The sequence below is a fragment of the Lagopus muta genome, chromosome 19 (genome assembly GCF_023343835.1).
Source record: "Lagopus muta isolate bLagMut1 chromosome 19, bLagMut1 primary, whole genome shotgun sequence".
In the NCBI taxonomy this organism is placed as follows: Eukaryota; Metazoa; Chordata; class Aves; order Galliformes; family Phasianidae; genus Lagopus; species Lagopus muta.
In genome coordinates, this window is record NC_064451.1 from 541,606 (window position 1) to 564,803 (window position 23,198).

The 23,198-nt window shown below is 51.1% G+C and overlaps 2 protein-coding genes across 17 annotated transcripts in view; one reads left to right on the forward strand and one right to left on the reverse strand.

Annotated features, from left to right (window-relative positions):
- Window positions 1–11,829, forward strand: part of ZNF618 (zinc finger protein 618) — a 141,883-nt gene extending 130,054 nt beyond the window's left edge. For all 16 annotated transcript variants that reach the window (XM_048966480.1, XM_048966487.1, XM_048966476.1 and 13 more), the window contains 2 exons: window positions 1,708–1,809; window positions 2,840–11,829. In XM_048966480.1, the coding sequence (XP_048822437.1) occupies window positions 1,708–1,809; window positions 2,840–4,353 (1,616 nt within the window). In that variant the 3' untranslated portion in view covers window positions 4,354–11,829. The remainder of the gene's footprint in view (window positions 1–1,707; window positions 1,810–2,839) is intronic.
- Window positions 11,830–13,562: 1,733 nt separating this feature from the next.
- On the reverse strand, window positions 13,563–22,849 carry LOC125702752 (cholesterol 7-desaturase nvd-like). The gene is made up of 7 exons (XM_048966461.1): window positions 22,552–22,849; window positions 19,499–19,687; window positions 17,574–17,752; window positions 16,687–16,812; window positions 16,383–16,502; window positions 16,066–16,242; window positions 13,563–14,771 (listed from the first exon to the last, which is right to left on the reverse strand). The coding sequence occupies exons 1-7, from the start codon at window positions 22,847–22,849 to the stop codon at window positions 14,610–14,612; spliced, it is 1,251 nt and encodes a 416-aa protein (XP_048822418.1). The 3' UTR covers window positions 13,563–14,609.
- Between the last annotated feature and the right edge of the window lie 349 nt (window positions 22,850–23,198).

A 23,198-nucleotide genomic window follows, 5' to 3' on the forward strand; every position in this document is an offset into this window, starting at 1 on the left:
CTCCCCAGCAGCATCCCCAGCAGCTGCCACAGCACCCTGAGTGCCCTGGGCACGTGCATTCCTTGGGACAGCCCCGCGTTCTGCCCTGGTTGGGCTCTGGTTCTGCCGTGCTCTGGATTACTGTTAGGTCTGTTCAGGGCTCGTAATAACTGACCATCAGCAAGGTTTGTGCATGCCTCAGTGACTGTCATGCAGAGCTGCTCAGATTTGACAGGACTTGCTTGCAAAGAAGAGGGCAGTGAAGTTTCACTGTCTGATTGCTGGTCTCAAGATTCTTGCCAGACTCCCTTCTCTGCTGGCCCATTGCCACACATAAGGAGAGCACCTTGGCTCTCTCCTGCTTGTTGTGGTGGAAGCCCCACTGCCCTGCCAGCAGCAGGTGAACCTGGTGGCAGAGCAAAGCCCACATCCCTGTGCGTGCCGTAATAAAGCATCCTTCTAATTCATATGCTGCTGTCTGGAGCACTGGGGCTTCAGTTCAGTGCATTCTGGTTTATGTAGATGGCAGGTGTTGCCATCTGAGCTGGTCTTCTTGAGTTTGCTTTAAAATCAGTGGAGAAGTCATTGACTCCAGGTGAGTTCAGAGCTGTTGGATCTCCTCCTGCAGGAGGAACCTTGTTCTGAGGGAATGAATCACGCTATTAGCCTGTGTCACACTATTGAGAGTAAAAAAAGCTTCAAAGGGGTCACCTTGAGTAGAAGCATTGTAATAGAGGTGTGCAAAATTAGACAAGGTGCGTCAGCTGTGATAAATAAAGCATCGGTTTTGGCTTCTTTGTTCTTTTAATTCCATCTTTCTGTTCAGCTTGGTCATCAGTCTCTCCACCTTCCTCCTTCCTTTTCCATCTCTTTTCATTATGCACTTTAGTGTAGCATCAGAGGCTGTTTCAGAGCACAGCTTCATAGTGGAGCATACTAACAACAGGACGACTCCTTGGGGAGGGCAGTTCTTGGTGCACAGGAAAGGACATGGATATGATGTGGAACTTAATGATCTTGTCTGCATTTCCTGGAAGAATCTCTTCAAACTGGCAGTCAAATTGTTTATCCAGCCATATAAGAAAATGGGAATGTAACACACAGACCCCCAGGAGATCGTCTCTGCAGCCATGGGGAGGCATGATCACACTCCACAAACTTTTTATTCCTTTTTGTTTCCAGTCTCAGGCAGCAGTGAGCAGCCCAAGAGAGTTTGGCATCTCTCTACAGTGACAAAACAAGCATCTATGACTATTATAGTAAGATTATTAGATACAAAGGGATTGAACATAGCTTAAGAAACAAAGTAGTTCAGTAGAGAAAGGGGAAGCTCTGGATCTGCAGAAAGACAGACAATAGGATGGAAAGGTAAATGTCTGCTAATCCTGCTTTCATTTGAAAGAAGCATATTGCACAGGTCGGGCTGCACAAGGAACATCTATTCTTTCTGATGTGCAGCTTGATTGAGAGACAGTTCTAAAGTTGTGCTGGTGCACGGGAAAAACTATTGTCATTACAGCCACAGATGGAGCTGATGGAGTTCAAGTCCAAAGTTTTCAAGGTTACTGACAGTACTGTGCCATCTCTGAAAAACGCTTACTGGCTACAGACAAACAGTAGATTGGTGTCACCTTAGTGAGGGACCCAGCAGATGGGTATTGTTTCCCCTTTGTGTTTTAAGCATCAGTACCTTGTACTTCTAATACCTCCCTGTTTCTCACTCCACAGCTGACAACGAGAACAATATTGCCTCTAGCCAGCCCAGATCACCTCTACCTGTTGTTGAAGAGAAGTGGAAACCGCAGCTCCAAAGAAATAATGCTAACAACAGTACGTAGCAGTGTTTGCTCTTCCATCTTGGGCTTACCTGTCGGCTTTAAGAGTGGCTGTCAGGTGTGCAGCAGTGACTTGGACACGCACAAGGCTCTTGTTTTCCCCTGCCTGCACTTGATTCCATCTGCAATTGATGTACCACCCTGCAGAGCAGAGACTGCTTCCATTAGAAGAGCAGTAGTATGCAGAAAGTATTGGGAACTCCAGGGAGGCTGTTTGTAGGGGAGGTGCATTTGAGAAAAAAATGTGACTGATCCTTGGTCAGGCTTCCCATTCCGGTGTTAAGAGATTGCTTCATTTCACCTGGTATGCCATAGGCATAGCCTGCCGCTCCCTGCCAGTGTCTGTCTTTGTCCCCAGCTTGTCCTGCAAGGTTGCACTTCTTGGGAAATGGTAAAAGACAGTTTTTTGGGAAAGCATCCTCAGCACTTGAGCTGAGCATCCTAGGGGAAGGGTGATGGGAAAACACAGAGCCTTTGTGTTCTGCTGTGGCCGGAAATGGCACTAATGTTGTCCAAAATGAGCCACAGAAGATGGGAGCTGCTGGAGACGAGAGGAAAAAACTTCAGCGCTTTATGAGTTAGTGAAGGAGGTTGTATGCCTCGGTCCTAAAACAAGTGGCTCAAAGAAAAGATTTAAATCACAAAAATGGTAAGAAAGCTATCTTTCCAGCTGTACCAAGGCAAATAAGCAGAGCTGTTAACAGAAACGTGTAGCACATTGCATGCAAGATTGTGATAGCTAAATGAATGTCACAGAGGTGGCATTCGGGTAGGATTTGTTTGTGAATAGCTGTTGTGGAAGGTGTGCAGATAAGCTCTTAGCTGCTCTAAGCAAGCTGCTGCATGTTCTCTGCAGGTCCAGAAGACCTTTGGGGAACAAGTCCAGGGTTGAAAATGTCTCTGCTACCATCTGTGCATGTTCTGTTTCCTTATGTCAGTCTCAGGATTGTTTATTGACCCCCGCACTGTTGCAGAGGAGCAGCTCTCACCCGGTGCTTTCTTTCTCTCCTTGTATTTCACTGCAGCCTCTGCGAGCGGCTCCGTAGGGAACAGCGCGATCCCGGAGAAGGAGCGGCAGAACATTGCCGAGAGGCTCCTGAGGGTGATGTGCACTGACCTCGGGGCGCTGAGCGTGGTGAGCGGGAAGGAGTTCATCAAGCTAGCACAGACCCTGGTGGATAGCGGGGCTCGCTACGGTGCCTTCTCCGTCACCGAAATCCTTGGTAATTTCAACACACTGGCTCTGAAGCATTTGCCTCGGATGTACAACCAAGTGAAGGTGAAAGTCACCTGCGCCCTGGGCAGCAACGCCTGCCTGGGCATCGGGGTCACTTGTCACTCGCAGAGCATTGGCCCCGATTCTTGCTACATCCTCACAGCTTATCAGGTGGAAGGCAACCACATCAAGAGTTATGTCCTGGGAATTAAGGGCGTAGATATTCGAGATAATGGTGATTTTATCCACCACTGGGTACAGAACGTGCTCTCAGAGTTTGTGATGTCAGAGATCAGGACGGTGTACGTCACAGACTGCAAAGTCAATTCCTCTGCGTTCTCCAAGGCAGGCATGTGCTTGCGTTGTTCGGCCTGTGCCTTGAACTCAGTAGTGCAGAGCGTGCTGAATAAGCGAACTCTACAGGCTCGCAATATGCACGAAGTGATCGAGCTCCTGAATGTCTGTGAAGATCTGGCGGGATCCACAGGCCTCTCAAAGGAGACCTTTGGCTCCCTGGAGGAGACTTCTCCCCCGCCCTGCTGGAACTCGGTCACCGACTCCCTCCTACTCGTGCACGAGCGCTACGAGCAGATCTGCGAGTTCTACAGCAGGGCCAAGAAGATGAACCTCATCCAAAACCTGAACAAGCACCTGCTCAGCAACCTGGCGGCTATTTTGGCACCGGTGAAGCAGGCTGTGATTGAGTTGAGCAACGAGAGCCGGCCCACCTTGCAGCTGGTACTGCCCACCTACGTCAAACTGGAGAAACTGTTCACTTCCAAAGCTAACGATGCTGGCGTGGTCAGCAAACTCTGCCACCTCTTCTTGGAGGCGCTGAAGGAGAACTTCAAGGTTCATTCGGCGCACAAGGTAGCCATGATCTTAGACCCCCAGCAGAAGCTGCGGCCTGTCCCGCCGTACCAGCACGAAGAGATCATTGGCAAGGTCTGCGAGTTGATTAACGAGGTGAAAGAGTCCTGGGCAGAAGAAACAGAATTTGAACCTTCGACCAAGAAGGCCCGGGCAGCAGGGGAAGCCGCAGCAGCTCAGGAAGAAGATTGGTTCGGGAAAAATGAAGTCTACGATTATTTGCAAGAACCTCTCTTCCAGGCCACTCCTGACCTCTTTCAGTACTGGTCGTGTGTTACCCAAAAGCATACAAAACTAGCCAAGCTAGCCTTTTGGCTCTTAGCAGTGCCTGCTGTTGGTGCCAGAAGCGAATGTGTAAATATGTGTGAGCAGGCGCTCTTAATCAAAAGGAGGCGGCTGCTCAGTCCAGAAGACATGAACAAACTCATGTTTTTGAAGTCCAACATGCTTTAAGACTGTCTTTTAATTAAAACAAAACTTTAAAACACTGTTCCAAACAAAGAAAAAGAATTTAAGTTCTAAACACTGTGGACCTCATTATGAATGCCCCTGAAAACCAAGTGCTTTTTTATATATATATAAAAATATAAATATATATAAAATTAAGTTTGAGAGGAAAGCTGAGCACGTGAGAGAGACAGCCCTCTGCCAGGAACGTGCTCCTTTCCATAGATAGTGTGTGGACTTGACAGACTTTCTAATGTTTTCAAGTGGGCAGACCAATGGGAGGCTGATGTTCTAAAGTCTTCAGGCAGCTGAGATCTAAAGTGACTTGAAGTTTCTTTTGTTTCTCCTCCACCCCACCTTTCCTCTTGTCCCCTGGGCCATCTTGCCATGGATAATCAGACTACACTGAACAGAGCAGTTCTGCACTGGACTTTGCTCCTTTGAATAACTGTACACCTTGAGGGCATTTGTCTACAGCCTTCTTGACATACGGTGCACGTTATCAGGGCAGCTGTGTTTTATGAACACCAATATCTTTAGAAATCAGGAAGGGAGACTTCAATTTTTTTATTATTATTTCACTTCTTCATGTAGGGTTTTTCAAAACAAAAAACAAAAAACACACAAAACCAAAAGTTAGTCTTTTGTCTCCCAGTTTTAACGTGTTAGCTAGCGCTTATAAGTTTGATTTAAAACTAAGAGAAGTGATTCAAGGCAGAAAATGTACGTTTCTTGGATTTGCTTTTTCTCACAGCACACCATCTTTTCTGAATTCCCAGTGTAAATTAGCTTCTTGGTGAATTCTGTGCATCAGGGGTTCTCAAGCTTGTTGGTAGAGCAGCCCATTTGTGATTAAATGACGCCCTTATGGGAGCCACAGCAGTTGCTTATATGGAAGAGCTGGAGACCAGGACAGGCGAGCGGTGCCCACGCAGCGTCTGTGGGCTCTGCTATCTGCCATTGAGAACCCTCGTACCTAAAATCTTTGCAAACCTTCCCAGTCCTCACACTCAAAATAGCCTTCGCAAGGCCAAGGACAAACCAAGGTGTATGATTTTTCAGGGGAACAAAGATCATCAGTGTTGTCAAAGTAGGGTTTGAAGGAAGCTTAGAGAAGCGCATGGGCTCAAAGATCCTTCTGAATGTAAGTGCTCCTGATTGAGTGCAAAGAATATCTTTCCCTTTTATTTGGAATGGTTTCCTCTAGTAGCACGAATGTCTTTTTTAATACCTACAGTGCATTACACTACTTGTTATGTTGTTTAATTGTTCTGGCTAGGAAGGCTGCGGGCCCTTAAACGTTCACACTCACTGGCTCACCCCATATGCAATTAGAGATCATTGTTACACAAAAACATCTCCACTCTGCGTTCACTAAGGCCAGTGCTCTGCTGTGTCCGGTGCTGTGGGTGCAGCACTGCGTGCTGCTGGATGGGATCTCTGCAGGCTGTCGCATTTGGTGCCTCTTGGACAATTCCTGACTTCTGGTGCCAAATTATAGATTTCCCATCGCTTGGACTTGCATCCCCAGAGGCCAGTTGAAACCAGTTCTGATTTTTGAAGCAGGGCCTCCAGCTTCCAACAGCATGCTCCAAAGCTGCTGTTGGAGGTGTGGGAGCACAGCTGGGGCTCCCAGTGGGAGGCTGGGGCCCTCAGACAGCGCAGGGCTATCTCTGGTGGCTGAGTGTGGTGGTAGGGCCCATCAAAGGTGCTGGGGCACTCTGAAGTGCATGCTTGAGACCTTCCCTAGATCAAGGGGTGTTTGTACCCGAGTGTCTTGCCCCAGAACGACTTGCTCCTTTTGGCTTGCATCATGCAATACTTACTGTAGCCTGAGCACAGACCTCAGGCTGGCAGCACCTCTCAGCGTTGCAAATGGCCTCTGGGCAAAACCAGTTTTCACCTAAATTGAGTTTTGCATATGGGTAACTTCAAAGGTAGAGTCCACAACCCCACAGGTAGCTGCAGCGTGAGCGGTGCATGAAGGTGAGCAGCCGAAGCGAAGCTACTGGAGGTCCAGTCTCTGGCAGTGGTTTTTGCAGATGGCAGTGCAGGTTGCAGGCCAGCTCAGCTCTTTGCTGGTTGTACTTATTTTCTCCCATACAGCTCCTGCTCGCCCGGCAACACATCACAAAAGAAGCCTGTAGTAAGCAAAACCCAAGCCTCAGACTGAAACAAACAAAAAATCAGCAGGTAGAGGTGGGAGGTGTGCTAATTATCCAGCATTTGTGCTGCAGGGCCTGCTGAAAAGCAGGAGGAGAACGGGGCTGAAGGACATGTCAAAAACGGGATGGGCTGCTGAGCCTACAGAGCTCAGCGGAGGGCAGAGCTGAGGCAGGATTTGCAGCTCTTTCTCCAGATGGCATCTTTTACCTTTGCACTTGGTTTGCCTTTGGCTGCAAGAGCCACTCGCAGTCTCTGTGACACCCAGGGCAATGCCTGACATCTCTGTGTTCCTTTGAGACAGAGTTCCAAGCACTTCTTTCCTAAGGGTGAGGGCACTCAGAGCTCCCCTTCCCCTTCCTCTTCTCTTCTTGAGGGTTGGACACAATGATCTCCAGAGGTCTCTTCCAACTCCTACAATTCTCTGATTCTCATACTCTGAGGCAGAGATCTGAAGCTTTCTTGCTGCAGTGACCAAATGCTGGGATCTCCTGGCCCTCCATCCCACTGCCTTCTCCAGGGCACCTTTGGTTATCATTGCACTGATGCGAACATGGATCTGGGCAAGCATGGAGTGATGTCTGGCAGATGAGGTTCTCCCAAAGACTTAAAAACTCAACTAGCAGCTAAAAGAGCAAAGCAAAACCAAAAGGCTGTGAAACGGAGCAGTCTGGAGGGTCTTGGTAAGAAAACAAGCTGGCCAGAACCTTTTTCCAGTGTGTCAGCCACAGCTCTTTGTGAGTCTTAAGGGATGGGCTCTGCTCAGTGGGGCTGTTGGTGCTGTGCCTGCTCATTGCTTGTGTCTGAAGTACCTCATTGAAAGCAGAGAAGCATGTCTGGAGCACACCTATGTATTCTGAATGCCAAGTGCTTCTCTTGCTTCTCCTTCCCTCCTTTAGGACTCAGATTTGTATTCTAGGGAGTGTAGATAACTTTACCAAGGTCTGAATTTTGGAAACTCTTCATTCAGCAGGTTATTGGGGTCAGCTCATTGGGAGCTCTGCTTGGAGCAACGCTTGTTTTGTACGGAGTGCTGCCTGTCCTGCAGTGGGTGACAGCAGGGGAGAGGCTCTCCTGGGATTGGCCATTAAATGTTATGTCAGTGCCATGAAGTTCTGCTTCCTTTGAGCTAGGAAATGTCCTCAGAGTTGGTGCATCAATCTATGGTAGATCATGCTGGGAGTTTTGTCTTCTGCTGGTTTGGTTCTGTTCTGTTCACTTGCACTTAAGAAGGATGTTTGGAGGAAAAACTGGAGTGTGCATCCTCCAGGCATTCTCTTGTTTGTGCTTCTTGCTCTGTGCCTGCAGACTTCGCTTTCCAACTTAGGGTTTGCTGTGGGGATGGCTGTGATCTGCAGGAGGAGCAGGCACCAATAGGAGAGGGGGGGGGGGGGGGGGGAATGAAGGGGTCCTGGTGCTGTCCAAAGTTCTCTGCAGAACTGAGGAGCTCAGAAGGGTGTTGTGTGAGGATGGCAGTCAGGTGACGTTGGTCTCTTTGTTCATCTCTCCTCATGTCTCAGGCAATAGGCAGCAGTTTTTCTGGCTTGCAGGATGGGCTGCTGTGCTGTATTGCTTCTGGGTCCTTTCAGATGGAAGGAAATGTTTCTTTTACCAAAGTTTTGTCTGTTGTGAGAAAACTGATTTGGTTGGATTTGAACTGGTGCAATCTGCAAGAGATTTTCAGGCTCAGGTTTTGCCCAGCGTGGAGGTCTGTTGGTTGCTGACTGAAGCAGTCTCACTGAGATGAAGCATCAGTTTTAGCATCGCTGTGACCTGGTAGCATTGTTTGGCTGTGCGTGGTGCTGCTCTCCTCTACAGACAGAATGTGCCCAGAGGCAGCTCAGGAGCCACGATCCTGCAGTGAAGTTGGGGCAGACACACTCATAAGAGTTGTGAGTCACTGAAATCAGAGGGGAAACACTTCTGGAGACTGCTGAGCTCGGCATTGAGGTTCCTGTGTTGTTACAGCTTGCAGCAAGACATCTCTGATCAGTTGGTATTCCTCCAAATGCTTGCAGAAACACAAGAGGCATAGTGTGAGAAGAAATTCCTGCATGTGCTGCTGTGGGTGGACCCACTCAGCCCCACACAGAGTACTGCATGGAAGCAGAATCCAAGACACTCCCTGCTAGGACTAATCAGCGCTGCATCTGCAGGTACTGCACTGCATCACCGTGGAGCTGGGAGGTGGCTTAAGAGCAGCCACAAAGTTCCCCAGCAGCTGGGAGCACTGCCTTGTGCCGAGCAGGGCTCAGCATTTCTGCTTATGGGAGGGGAGGGACTCCGAGCTGTCAGAGGAGGTGGGTCATTCCTTGCGGAGTCATTAGGAGTAGTGAGGTGAGAGTGAACAACCAGCAAAGACACTAAAAGCAGTTTCTGGGAATCATTTGTTTGTTTTTTTAATGGAGGAGAAATCTGCTACCTGGGAGGAAACTGGCACAGGGATGGGTTTTTATGGATCATGGCCCTGCTGGAAAGGACCTGAGTGTAGTGGTGGATGGCAGCTGGACACGGGCCAACACTGTGCCCTCACAGCCCAGAGAGCCAGCCGTACCCTGGGCTGCATCCAAAGCCACGTGCCAGCAGGGCAGGGAGGGGATCTGCCCCTCTGCTCTGTGCTGTGACACCTCACCTGGAGCACTGCGTCCCGGTGGGGAGTGCTCAGTGCAGGAGAGACGCAGAGCTGTTGGAGGGCCACAAAAATGATGGCAGGGATGGAACACCTCCCTGTGAGGACAAGCTGAGAGTTGGGGCTGCGCAGCCTGGAGAAGAGAAAGCTGTGGGGAGAGCTGAGGGCAACCTATCAGTACCTACAGGGCTGTGAGAAGGGAGGGGACAGACTCTTCAGCAGGGGCTGTTATGATAGGACAAGGGGAAATGGCTTCAAACTAAAGGAGGGGAAATGTAGATTAGATATAAGGAAGAAATTCTTGACAGTAAGGGCAGTGAGGCGCTGCACAGGTTGCACAGAGAGCTGGTGATGCCCCATCCCTGCAAACATCCAAAGTCAGGCTGTTGGAGCTCTGAGCACTGCTGGAGCTGTGGGTGTCCCTGTGCATTGCAGGGAGTGGGACCTGATGGCCTTTAATGATCCCTTCCAACTCAGAAGTTTCTGTGGTTCTATGGTTTTGAACCTAACAAGAACAGAGCCTAGACTAGATGGTTTGGAAGCAGAATGCTCCACATAAAGTGCCACATGGATAGAATTGGGGCTGGGCGAGCATTAGGTGGTGTTCTGCTGTGCGTTTTCTGTGATCTTGAGTCCATGGGATCCTTTGGGAATGCCCAGAACACCTGTGCTGGGACATGGGGTGCTGTCAGATCCCTCTGGAGAAGTGTCTGCCAGCAGTATGGTCCAGCGCACGGTGTGTGTGACCCTGCGCGCAGTGTCCCCTTCCTGGGCCTTTTGGGAGGCACCACTGGGCAAAGCCACAGCATGGGGAGGTAAAGCCAAGCACAGCCCCAGGCTGCAGACCTCTCTGGTGCTGGGGCAGTTTGCGTCTGCTAGGCCAGAAATGGTAAACCAGTGAAGAGTGTATTGCCCTGGGGTTTAATTTTCTGTATGGAATGTGTGGGGGGTGTCTGTTTGGCTGTTGGTTGGGTGGTTTTGCTGCTCCTGGTAGAGCCTTTTGTTTTATGACCTGGCAGAAGAGTTTGGCTCATGTTGTACAGCAGTATGTCCAGAAGCCCCCATAGGGTTTAATGATCTGTAGGCAGCCAAGCTGGAGTGTTTGAGGATAGCTGGGAGGTGAGGCACACCAACGTCCTGCCCAGCACCCACTGCTGGTTGAAAGACTCCCTTCCCTCCCGTCATCTCAGTGTCACCAACAGTGTACTTGCGTCCCAGTGCCGCAAGCACCACAGCCTTAAGGACTGAACATTTGGCAGTGCAGATGAGTGCAGGCGTGCCCAACCCTTGCATTTTACAACCAAAGTTCCTCAATAAGACCCTTCTGTTCTCACCAGCCCCGAATGCTCGTGCTCCATCTTCTGGGGCTCTCGTGGCACTCTGGTGGGTGGGTGGCGGCTCCCACCAGGCTGGGCTGGGAGGAGGGATGTTCTTTCTTTCCACGTGTCCCAGCAGGAGAGCTGCTTTCCATGGTCCCTTTACTCTTCCAGGGACCTTTTTTTCTTTATTTTTTATTTGTTAACTAAATTATTTAAAAGGAAAACTGATAGGGACGAAGCAGGCTGCGGGCCCAGAGGGTTCTGCTCTGCGCCGTGGCTGGAGCGTCACGCCGACAGCGCTGCCTTGTGCAGCCTGCTGGGCAGAGCAGCTGCCCTCCTGCCCGCCTCGGGTTCTGCAAACTGCTGGGAGCTGCGGTCGTGTGTCACCAAGAAAAAGATCGGTTTTCTCCTTCCCCTCCTCACCCCCTCCCTCGGTAACTCGTGTGCGTTTCCTTTCTGTAGATGCAGATGTTCTAGGCAATACCACAGATGCACCTGCGTGTGTCTCTACCTGCGAGTGCAAGAATCTCATGTCATCTTAAAAAAAAAATACAAAAAAAAAAAAAAATACAAAAAATATACAAAAAAAAATATCTTTTTTAGGCCAGAGTTTTCTACAGGTATTAATGAATATTTTTCTTAATCCTTATAAGTTTTATGTGTTTAATATTTCTTAATACCGGTAGCATTAATTTATACTTTTGTAGCAACACAATATTTTTATAAACCGCCACCGCTGGCTTTGTCTTCATAACGGGGAAACGTGCGGGCAGCCGGCCCTGCACTGTACCATGTACTGTATTTAAAAGGTTATCTAATGTCACACTTGCTGTGTTAATAAACAAAACAAAACCTGTTTGAAGTCTCATGTATTGTTGGTGTGGATCGAATGACTCAATAGAGAGCAATATTGCACGGGGTTGAGTTGCTGATTTTCATTGTGAAATATGAACGCTTGAGGCCAACTCAAGTTCTTCTGATTTTGTTTTTTTTTTTCTTTTTAGGATTTTGTTTTCTTTCATTTTGTTTTGGTTTTTTTTTTTTTTTTTTTTTTTTTTTTTTTTTACAGCTGAATTAATCAGTGCTGTTTGAAACTTAGACTGACGTCAAATGAAAAGGATTATTAAAGAAAAAAAAAATCAAGGTGTTTAAATGTTGCTGTTTTTACAAGTCTGTTGCTGTCTGAATGGAAATATTCCCCAAGAGAGGAGTAGTTCCACTTCACTTCCAAAGGAGCCGAGCGCTCCGGGCAGAGCTCGGTTATTTGGAGACCTCTTAGAGACATGTTCTGCAACATTCTTTTCAGAGTTGATGCCAAGGCAGAAGACAAACTGTAACTGTAAGAAAGCATCCGTTGCTTGAGGATTTTCATGTCAGTGTTGTATTTATGGTTTTACAATAAAACAACCTTTAGGAAAAAGAAGAAGTGTCTGGGATTTTCTATTTCTTCAAGCACGTGTGGGACCTCATTCCGTGCTGAGCGCCTCTGCGAAGAGGAAAAGGAAAACCTGCTCTGAGGAGACCAACGTCTCAGCAGCGTCTCTATGGTGCTCCTCTCTGGGGCTCCTTGCTGCTGGACAGGGTGCGCAGTGCTGTTTGTATGGAGGGTCAGAATGCCACAGGGCACAGAAGTCTGCGTGGAGGCGATGTCAGTCGTGATGTGATTCAGGGTTCTCAGATGAGGAAAATGGGGATCAGGCAGTTCTGGATGGAGCCCCAAGGTGCAGCACAAACAGCACAACGCAGGGAATTGTCCTGTATGGAAGTAGTGCATGGGCCGGGGTCAGAGGAGGAAGAGCCCAACCTACAAAAATTAAAGAGCTGCTTGATAGAAAATATAGTAAATAATCTGTTAATTCAGAACCCAAAGTTGCGGTATGGCAACAGGCCTAACAGCAGGACTGTTCCAGTTAGCATTTGAATGTGAAGATAATAGCAGCAATCAGAATGGAGACTCATAGAATCATAGAATCGTTTCAGTTGGAAGGGACCACTTAAGGCCATCTGATCCAACTCCCTGCAACAAACAGGGGCACCCACAGCTCAGAGTGCTCAGAGCCCCTCCAGCATGACCCTGAGTGTAACAGTAAGAACGGCTGTAGCTTTGCAGTACATTAGGTATAAATGAACAATTTTAGGAAACAATAAGCTTAGATGCTCTTGCATCTTGTGAGTTTGGATTTGTTTGGAAATCGGCATGACAGAGCGCTGGAACTGGCTGCCCAGAGAGGTGTGGAGTCTCCTTCCGTGGAGATACTCAAGATCTGCCTGACGTCCACCTGTGTGACCTGCTGGCAGGGGGTTGGGCAGGGGTTTGGTTGATAGTTTCTGGAGGTCCCTTCCAATCCCTGCAGTTCTGTGATTTTTGAAGAGGTAAATGCAAAGCCAGAAGGCAGAGCAGGCTGGAGAGCAGTGCTCCTCGGCTTGCTGGTGGCTTCCAGCACTGAGTTGTCCTTTTTCGTTGGACCCTTTGGAAAGGATAAATAAAAGTGCAAATGGAAATGTAAGAGGCTTTAGCTGATCTGCCTTATTTCCCTATTCTCTAGTTTCTGCTGTAACAGGAAAGAACTATTTTAGTCACTGTAAAGAAAGAACTCAGAGTTCAGGTTCTGTTGGTGGGATCCCATCATTTTCTTTAATGTCAGAGCTGACAAACCCAACAAAGCTGATTGAACTCACCCTCTCCACTCCTATCCTCAACACCTTGCTTTCCTTGGAGTTTTGCTCATCCCGAGATCCTCTGTGTGGGAGCAACGTGAGGAATGGAGACCAACAGCCCGGGTGTGTGGCACAAGCATCCCAGCCATGTGCTGTGCACGTGTCCACATGAAGGTGAGCAGAGACCCTCCAGCCCTGTAATGTCCCTTAGGCCTCTCAGCGTCCCCATCTCCCACCCCCCCATCCATGCCAGAGGGTAAGGGGTTCCCACAACCCCCATGCAAGGACACACAAACAGGGAAGTGGCTGCATGTGTGAGCCCCAGCTGAGAACCAGCGTGTCCTTGGTGTGTGCCGTGGGTGAGAAATGACGCACAGTGAACACGGGGTCAGATTTTTAAAGTATTTAATAGCAAAATCAGTCAGTGCAATAGCGTGGTAGGAAGGGCAAAGGCACCGCCTGCACAGTGTTAGCTGCTAGCCAAGTGGGCAGTGGGCTGCTCCTGGTCTGTGGACTACTGGTAAAGGAGGAACCAGAAACCTCAGCACAGTGCAGAGTTCTGAAGGCACAAAGAATTGCACAGCATACGAGCAGAACAGCCACCAACTTGGAAAGGTGCTCACACTGGGCGATGGCTCTTGCTGGATTGTGGCACTGAGTAGCTGCCAGAATCCGGCAGGCTCTTTCTATAGAGAATACGTCTATCTCTATGCTGTGCAGCAAGGCAGAATTTAACCCTTTAATATGAAACACATAGGCATAAAGCAAAAGGGAGTGTAGATCAGTTTCAGCCAGATTTGCAGCCTGGTTTCCATGTATCAGCTTCATTTCTGATCACTGTGACAGTGACATCTGTGATCTTGCCATGAATAACAGATTTTTACAGCCAACTGTGCATCCATGGCATTGCTGGCATGCAGGGGTTTCCAAAGCACATCCTTGACCTGCAGAGATGTTCACAACGTGAATCACTCATTGGGACAGTCCCCCTGCTGCCTGAATGGGGAGATCCCTCCTGCAGAGCTCAGTGGGACCAAGGAAGCCCACCCAAGGAGCATGGTGGGCTGCTGAAACCCTGCTGCTCTGCTCTGCCTCTGTCAGAGGAAGGGAGGATGGCAGACGCCTGCCGGCTTTGCAGTCACACCTCTGGGGCCACACAAACGTTGGCCAAGGCTTCCCCAGGGTGCTGGAACCCGCCCAAGGTGAGGAGATGGGTACAGAAGCAGCAGCAAGCACAGCTGGGAAACGCGGTGCAAGAAGGGGGTCACACGGAAAGCATTTTCCCTACCCAGAGAGAGGCACAAAGAGGGAGTTTTGTCAGTCTTAATTTTGTGCTCCGCTCACAGATGACAGCAGAGGTACAACAGCAAGCATGGAACGCCATCAGGGCTTCGGTGCCTTGAGCACAGCGGGTGCACAGAGGAGTGCCGGGGCTCCTTGTGCCTACACGACACTCCTTGTTCTGCTCAGTGCTCTGCAGGGCACCACAGCCCTCACCAGTCCAGGTCCCCTTTGGGCACTGACGGCCGCGTGCTCCTCTCGCTGTAGAACTGTGCAAACCAGCGCCGGTGCTTCTGGATGCCAGCATCCTCGCAGACCAGCAGTGGCTTGGACAGGTACTGCTTGTTGTTCCAGATGGTCACATCTCGCTCAAACTGCAGGGAGAAAGCAGAACCTGCAGCCTCATGCATGCTGCCCACACAGCAGGATTAGTGGCTGTGTTCCTCCTGAATGGCTGTGGGAGTGCTCTGACTCTTTTAAATGCCAAGAATTAAGAAATCACAATTGTTCAGCGCATTGCAGCTCCCAAGCAAGAAATTACTTCCAGCTCAGAGTGCCTCTGCCACTGGAACAGAAGTGGACATTGTGAAGGCAGGAGCTGATCCACCTGAGGCTGTTGATTCGTGGGATGCCTCCAGCAATCAGGCATCATAGAATCATAGAGTTGCTCAGGTTGGAAAAGACCTTAAAGATCATCAAATCCAAGCACGACCTAACCATACTGCCCTAACAACCCTGCACTAAATCGTGTCCCTGAGCACCACATCTAAACAGTTTTTAAGTGCATCCAGGGATGGTGATTCAACCACCTCCCTAGGGAGCCTATTCCACTGCTTGGAATCATCGTACATTAAGCACCCCTGTCTTAAATTCCACTCAGGCACACGTGCAGTGAGATTTATGGAGTTTTGGTGTTGTTTATATTTTTTGCAAAGAAGTCTGCAGAAATAAGTGCTGCTCATCTGTATTTGTAAGATATATTAAGCCAACATTTAAACAATATGAGCTAGCACAGCTAAGTTTGGTTTGGGATAGGGTCTTGGCATTGTAAAGCCATCTTTTGACATTGAGAAGGTCAAAATGGACATTAAAAACAAAAATCAACAGTGTGAGTGGAGCAATAATGGAAGGGGTCACCTACAGAGCTGTATGGGAGCAGCCTTCCAAGGAGCTTCCAAGGCTCACCCAGACAACTCATGAACTGGGCCGTAGTCTGGCCCCAGCTGGAGCAGAGACCTCCAGAAGGGTCTTTCCTCCACTGCTGTGAGTCCCGTCTGAAGGGACTTCTCTATCAGGAAGAGCAAGAGTTGCCAAACCTCATGGTAGTTTAACAGTGGGAGTATTTCGTGGCAAGGTCCTAAAGCACCATCCTGGGATGCTGGAGATCTGGATGCAGCCATTAGTCCTCCTAAAAACTCCTTGCAATCTGGGAGAGGTCACCTAACCCTTATACCCCAGTTTCCCATTTGCAGGACAGGGACAGCATCTCACTGCCACCCTCAGCAGATGAGGGAATCCTCATGACTAAACCTTGGGCTTCCTTCTTTGGGCTCCTAGATCTGAAAGATTGTGTCCAAGAGTGCTCAGCTCCCAAATATGTGAGCCCACAGGGGCAGCTGCTCCACACAGCATCCCACACTGCAGGACACCACCTCCTCAGAGCCCCACCTGAATGCATTCTGCCCTCAGGATGAACTTGGGGATGATGGCTGGCACGTTCTTCTGGTAATAGATTTTGTGGACCACGTTCTGCAGGAGAGGCTCCAGGGGCGTCACTGTCTGCAGGATGATCCCATGGCCCAGGAACGCATGTTTGAAGATGAGGAAGACCAGCCCTGGCCCAACCTGCAGAGAACAGAGCACCCTGAGGGATGGAGCCCCGTGGTCCTGACTGGAACCTCATCCTCTGGGCCAAACAAAGCCGTCTGTCAGCTCAGGGGGTGATGGCCCTCCCCACACGAGGCTCTGTGGGGCACAGGACGTACCTGCCTGGCTGACACCGACAGGTCCAGCAAGGGGAAGCGCTTCCCAAAGATGGTGGCTGTGTGCTGGAGCTGCATGCGGGAGCAGTGCCTGTGGGGCTCCGGCTCTGGCTGCCACTCAGCCTGCAGGAGAGGTAGCAGTGAGATGGGGCTGAGAAGGGCAGAGCACGAGGAGAGGGAAGGCTCAGAGATACAGAAGAGACGCGACCTGAAGAGAGGGGACGTGGCAGGAATCAGGAAGAGAGGCAGAAAAGGGATCTGGCCTGGGGGGCTTTGAACAGTGCCACAAGGGGAGCCGGGGCGCTACCTTCCAGACGTGCTTCATGAAGTCCCACAGCCTGGACTTGGTGTATCTCAGGTCGGATCCGCTCAGAATGGCTGGGCCGTGCAGGAAGGCCAGGTGAGCTGTGTCAGCTGCGTTCTCAGGGATTTCCTGCATGGGGGACAATTTATGTCAAGGGCTGAATTCTTAGGATCATAGAATCAGAGCTCACCAAGTCCAACCATCTTCCCACCTCCACCAGCACCTCCCACTGACCGTGTCCCCCAGCACCATACCCTGGAGCACCCCCAGGGATGGTGAACCCACCACTCCCTGGGCAGCCCATGCCAATACACTGCCACTCTTTCTGACAAGAAATGTTTTCTAATGCCCATCCCAAACGTTTTGAGGTTTAACTGCTTTACTTCTTAAGTCCACCAGCGTCCCACCAAGATGGCACACACCCACCAAGATGGCACACTGGACTGACCCCAGCACAGCTCTGCTCATGCCACTCCCTCCTCCAGCCTCCACAGTTCCACCAAGAGATGACAGAAGCAGCATTCCGTTCCGCTTGCCAGCAAATGAACATGGTTATGAAGATTAACAGCAAAATAACCACGCGTTTTCCCATTCTGTGATCAATGAGTTGGGGAGCCCGCTGACACTGAGCGCTGCAATTTTTGGATAATCTTTTTTTAAATTACATCGGTTATAAGTCAAAGCAAATGAACAGATTCCCTTTAAGCACCCAGCACATCTGCTCCCTCTCAAGCAGCCCGTGGTTCACGTCTGGGGAACATCTGCCACGTTTGGCACATAGCACAGTGATGCATTTCCAGGGCCATGCGGCCCCACTGGGTTTAGTGGAGGAGGTGTCTGGAGATGGGTGAGCACTGAAGGAAGGGGCCCCAGCCCTGCCATGCTCCCACCTGGATGTGTGCGTCCACAAAATGCTCTGTCTGCCCCTGGAACACCCAGTCCCCCGTGATGATCTCAGGCTGCTCAGGCACATCCCAAGTGGGGCCGGTCCCGTCGCAGTGGTACCAGAGCAGCAGCATCCCATTCACCTCACAGCACGGCCAGCTCCGCACCTTGGCAAAATCCGGCACTGAGGAAAAGAAAAGGATTGGATAAAAGTGGCGTTTCCAGCATGCTCAGTGTCACTTCACCCCGGGCGACAGCTCAGAGCTTGGGCAGCATTAGCTTGGCACAAGCTCTCCCTGCTGCCATTTGCCACCCCTCCAGATGCTGAAGGAGAAAAGCAGCTCCTGAAGTTTGCTTTGTTTTCTTTAATGTAATTTCAGTGTGCATGAGTCCCTCAGGAGTGGCAAGCCCTGCAGCCTGCTCTCACTGCTCAGAACCATGCACAATGCACACGTCCAATGAACCCACTTCCAGTTCCATTGGGCTACAAGCAATGGCTTCAGCTGTAGATGGGCAGGAAGCAAAGCCAGCTGTAACTCCTGAGCTTGAGTCATCCCGCTTTGGTACAGCAGTGCCATGGGTTGCATTTGGAATAGGCCTCCACTCTTTCCAGCCTTCTCAGTGAAATTGATTTGGGTGTTTATGTGTAACTGACTGTCAGAAAACTTTTCTTCTACTCAATGGGCAGCTTTCACTTTCATTACATTTTTTTTTTCTAGCTGGCAAACAAGCCCAGAGGACATACTTTCCTTATTACTTAGGTTTGCACATCCACCCGGGAGGCTGAAGGATGCAAGAAATTAGGTTTCGATTTCCTAGAACCATAGAATGACTTTGGTTGGAAGGGACCTAAAAAGATCATGTTCCAAACCAATGACTGACAGAGGGGGCTGGACAAGATCACAGGTGCAACGTAGGGTTGCAAAACCCATCTTTTTGGTGGGATCCATTGCATTGCAGGAGATTCCTCACCCCATGCACATACTGGGTGCACTGTGAGCCCAGTGCCAAAGGGGCTGTGCACCAAAATCCCCCACCATGCCCTCCATGCACACAGATGGCTCCTTAATCTGTTTATATCAACCTGACCCACTTGGGAGCAGCGCAGCTGTGTGCAGTTCTGTTCCACCAGTAACCATGGCTGTGAATAGAGCAATCTCACAGGAACAATGCATTTTGGCAAGAGTTTGTCCATGGCCAGAATACTCGTTCTCATTTTGCAATGAGGCACATCTTTCTTCATTACTTGGAATCAAATTTTCATTCAAATGCAGCTCCTGAGTGCGTGCGTATGCAAAAATGAATGCCGTATTAACCTGCATGGTGCAATCCATAAACTGCTCATCTCATCTCATATGGATGGAACGATTTCTCCACTTTGGGAAAAAAAAAAAGTCTGTTTAGTAGAGTTTTGCTGTTAATTAATGTTATCATCACTATCTGAATCATCTCCAAATTGAGCTTCTCTGGAAAATAATTAGGAAGAACAATCCAGAGGAGAGCTCAAGGTAAATTCTCTCCATGTTTTCAGCCTTGTTTAGAATCAGTGCAAGCCCACAAGTAATTATTACAGGGGAAGTTAAGGATTTCTCTCTGCATGGTTGCCACAAACCGTATCAAAGGATGGGAGTGAAAGCCTTAGAAAAAAAAGGGTCACATAGAGATTATTTTATCTGTTATTTAAGCATTGAATTGGTATAAACCATCACTGTGGAGTGCAGAGTAATTTCTGAAACCCAGTGGGTGAAAGTCCCAGGTGTGATTTAGCACGTGACAGGCCATCAGAATGCTGTGTCCCAGGGAAGGTGGTGAGTCGGTGTGCTGCAGGAAATGAGGGAGCAGCGTGGGGGTGAGCTCTGACTGCTTTTCCTTTCCTAATCAGATTTTTAGGCACTGCCATCACTCCGGCTGCTCTCTGGGGGAGGTTCACCTTTTCCAGAATATGGGATGTGGGTGCATTTCCCATCTTCTCCTCTGAAGCGCCAGCCGTGGAAGGGGCACTCGATGCAGCTGCCCACGACGCGCCCGCCAGCAGCCAGGTCAGCCCCCAGGTGTGGGCAGTACGAATCCACCACGTGCGCCTGGCCGTCCTGCGTGCGGAACGCGGCCAGCCGTTCTCCTGTGGGAACAGGAGGTCATGAGAGCATCTGCAAAAACGGAGTGAGGGGTGGGGATGGAGGGGTGGCTCAGCCCCATCTGAGTGGGAAGCAGGAAGAATTGCGGGATCGTTAAGGTTGGAAAGGGTCACTAAGATGATGAAGTCCAACCGCCAACCCGCCCCCTCCATGCCACTGACCGTGCCCACAAGTGCCACATCTCCGTGGTCCTTGAACACCTCCAGAGGTGGTGACTCCACCGCTCTCCGGGCAGCCTATGCCAACGCATTACCACTCTTTATGAGAATGTTTCCTAATACTCAAGCTGAACCTCCCATGGCACAACATGAGGCCATCATCTCATCCCATTGCTGTTACCTGGGAGCAGACACCAACTCCACCTCACCACAACCTTTCAGCAGTAGCAGAGCACTGCCATGTCCCCTGAGCTCCCCTTCCCCATGCTGACCCATCCCAGCTCCCTCAGCTGCTCCCCATCACACCTGTGCTCCAGACCCCTCTCAGCTCCATCCCATCTCTGGACACCCTCAGGGCCTCCGTGTCTGCACTGCAGTGAGGGCTCAGCACCGAGCACAGCACTGAGCTGCGGCCCCACCAGTGCCGTACAGAGGGACGATGCCCTCCTGCTCCTGCTGGCTGCACTGCTGCTGACACAAGGCAGGCTGCCGTGGGCCTTCTTGGCCACCTGGGCACACTGCTGGCTCGTGCTCATTAACAGATTAATTACAACACCGCCAGGTCCGTTTCCTCTATACAGTCTTCCAACCACTCTGCCCCAGTCCTGTAGCGCTTCACGGGGTTGTGGTGCCCAAAGCGCAGCACCCGGCACTCGCTCTCGAAGCTCAGCCCGCGGATCAGCCTGTCCACACCTCACCGCCAGGTGGCAGCCCGCATCTGTCTCCCGCATCCTCCGCTCCGTCCCTACGCCCGCACGGCCCCGCGCCGCTCCCCAGCATCCCTCGGCCGTACCCTGGTTATCGGGTGCTGGTCATCCAGGTGCAGACAGCGAGCTGAAGCCCAGGGAGCTCCTCGGTCCCTGTCGTGTTACACGTGTTAACCCATCACTTGTGAAAGCTTTGTTACAGATGCTGTGACTTGGAGCTCACACAGAAGGAAATGAGACAAAACTGGAGATCAAAACCCAACTGAGCTGCAGGATCCAAGTTCTGTCTGCGTTTACCCAGAAAGCTGTGTTTGATGACAGGTGACAGGCAGTGAGCTATTATCACAAATCTGCTTCTCTTTGTCTCGTGGTCTGGGCAAAGAAAACTCCCAACCTTCAAAGCTGGGAAGGATTCTCTGCTATCTGGCAGAACAATGTGGTGCCCCCCATCCCAGCACTGCTGGGCACTGGAAGGCAATGGTGGCTGTGCTGGCAGCAGGCACAGGGAGGGGAGGTGCTCGGGGTGCGGGTCCTTCCCCTGCCCCGGGTCGCAGGCAGCCCTTTTCCTAGCACCAGCTCTCCTCTTTGCCTGACTGAGTCTCAGAGCAAATGGGGCAAGCAGGGAGAGGTTTCAGCCCATGCAGCCGTGTTTTGGGACGTGCTTGGTCCCCAAGGCTGGCTCTTAAAAGGACCAAGTCAAAAGATTCTCTTTCTTCCTGTTCTCTTGCTCACTTGTTTTGGAGTAGGGCCACATTTCCAGGCTGTGCTCAGAGGCGCTCTCCAAAGCAATTAAACATTCACAAACCTGGAAGCTATGGGCTGTTTAACTCCCTTAATTACTGGTAGTCCTCTTGGCAGCAGTATCCTGCCATCATGCTGCAACGTGAAGTGATGTTACCTGTAATTTATCCAGACCAGGTGGAAAGGGTGCCAGGGGCAGGGATTTGGTTGGGCAATGCAAGGAGCCTCAGTGTAACAGCAGGTTGGTAGGGGATCACCAGGGTGTGTATATGAATTGAATAATTCCCATCATAAAACAAAGAAACAAACGGAAAAAAAAAAAAAAAAAAAAAAAAAAAAAAAAAAAAAAAAAAAAAACCAGCAAAACATGACAGGAGAAGATGGCTCTGTAAAACAGATCTGGGAAAGAAAAAAAACCACACCTTCACCACTGAATCTGAGGGATTTCAATGCAGAAACTTCCCTTCTGATGAGGAAGGCACCTGGACATGTCCCAAATCATCTTCAAGATAGAAGGACCACGGACAACCCAGCACCCCTCTGGATGTGGCTGTGAGATCTGATCTGCCCTGGGAAAGGCAGAGCTGTGGGCAGCAGTGCTGGGAGGGCAGCAAAGTGACCTGGAGTCCCAGGAAGAAGCCCGGGGGTGCCCTGCATGCTCACAGAGACACTGTGCCATAACGTCTCCAGTACCCCAGCTGGGATACCTGATACCTGAGTTGTGCCACCCCTCCTGCCCACATGCACACGTTGGCTGGGCTGCCCCAGGAGAGGGGCATGCAGAGGTGTCCCAGTGTCACAGCAGAGACCTCATGCAGGGGCTTGGGGTGCCCCAGCAGGGATGCTCAGGGAGGGATGTCCTGCACACTGATAAGGAGCCCAGGCAGACACCCGGCATGGGTGCAGGATGCCCAGTGCCATAGTGAGGATGTCCCACACGGAGATACTGGGGCAGGGATAACGCTGTGCCTGGGCAGGAATGTCCTCATTCCCCCAATGGAGTTCCCATCTGGGATCTCCCACGTCCCGGTGAGGATTCCCAGGCAGTGGAACCAGCGTGATGGGGCTGTTCCAGGGGAGGTGCCCGGGGAAGGGGTGGCCCGGATGGCCGGCAGGGCTCCCCATTCCCGGGCGGGGATGCCCTCGCAGCAACACCCCGGGGATCCGTCGGGGCCGCTCCGCACCCCACCCGGCAGCCCGGACCTCTCCTCCCTCGAGTCTCGGCGGGGATCCCGCACTCACCGAGCAGAGCGAGGCTGCGGACGGCACCGCGGGGCAGCTGCTCGGAGTCGAGGACGCGGTACCAGCCGTTGGGGTAGGGCGGCGGCAGCGCTCCGGACCGACGGGAGCGGCGGGCTGAGATCCCACGGCTCGGACCCACAACCGGCAGGTAGCCCACACGGCCCGGGCCGCGCCGCAGCTCCAGCGGCCGCCAGCTGCCGGGCAGCAGGACGAATAGGAGGAAGAGGATGAGGAGGAGGAAGAATGGCGTCCCGTCTCCCAGCCCCGCGGCCAGCAGCTCCGTGCCGCACCACCCCATAGCGCGCACGGCCCCAGCGCAGCCGCCTCTTGTTATAGAGCGGGCGGCCCCGGGCGGGGTGATGCTGGGCGGGCAGGGCTGGGTCCAACTCACACCCCCCGCGCCCAACCGCCATCCCCGGGACGAGCGAGGAGCCGGGAGACGGTGGAAACGCCCGACCGAGGAGCAGTGAGCGCAAGCTGAGACCGCTTGAATGTAAGGAATAACGTGTCTCCAGGCTGTGGCCCCCGCACCAGGTCGATGCGTTAATTAGATCATCGCGTACCACATCGCCTCCTGAGCCACTGTCTCAGTCTTAAAAAGCGGTGTTGGGGCCGGCGGGTCACTGGCTGTGTGACAGCACTCTGAG

What these genes read in the sequence shown, in the direction of transcription:
- LOC125702752 (XM_048966461.1), bottom strand. Translation starts at nt 22,849, where the DNA reads ATGGGGTGGTGCGGCACGGAGCTGCTGGCCGCGGGGCTGGGAGACGGG. An exon ending in CCGCAGCCTCGCTCTGCTCG is followed by an intron (nt 19,688 to 22,551) that starts GTGAGTGCGGGA and finishes CTGTTCCCACAG; the next exon opens with GAGAACGGCTGGCCGCGTTC. An exon ending in CATCCCATATTCTGGAAAAG is followed by an intron (nt 17,753 to 19,498) that starts GTGAACCTCCCC and finishes TCTTTTCCTCAG; the next exon opens with TGCCGGATTTTGCCAAGGTG.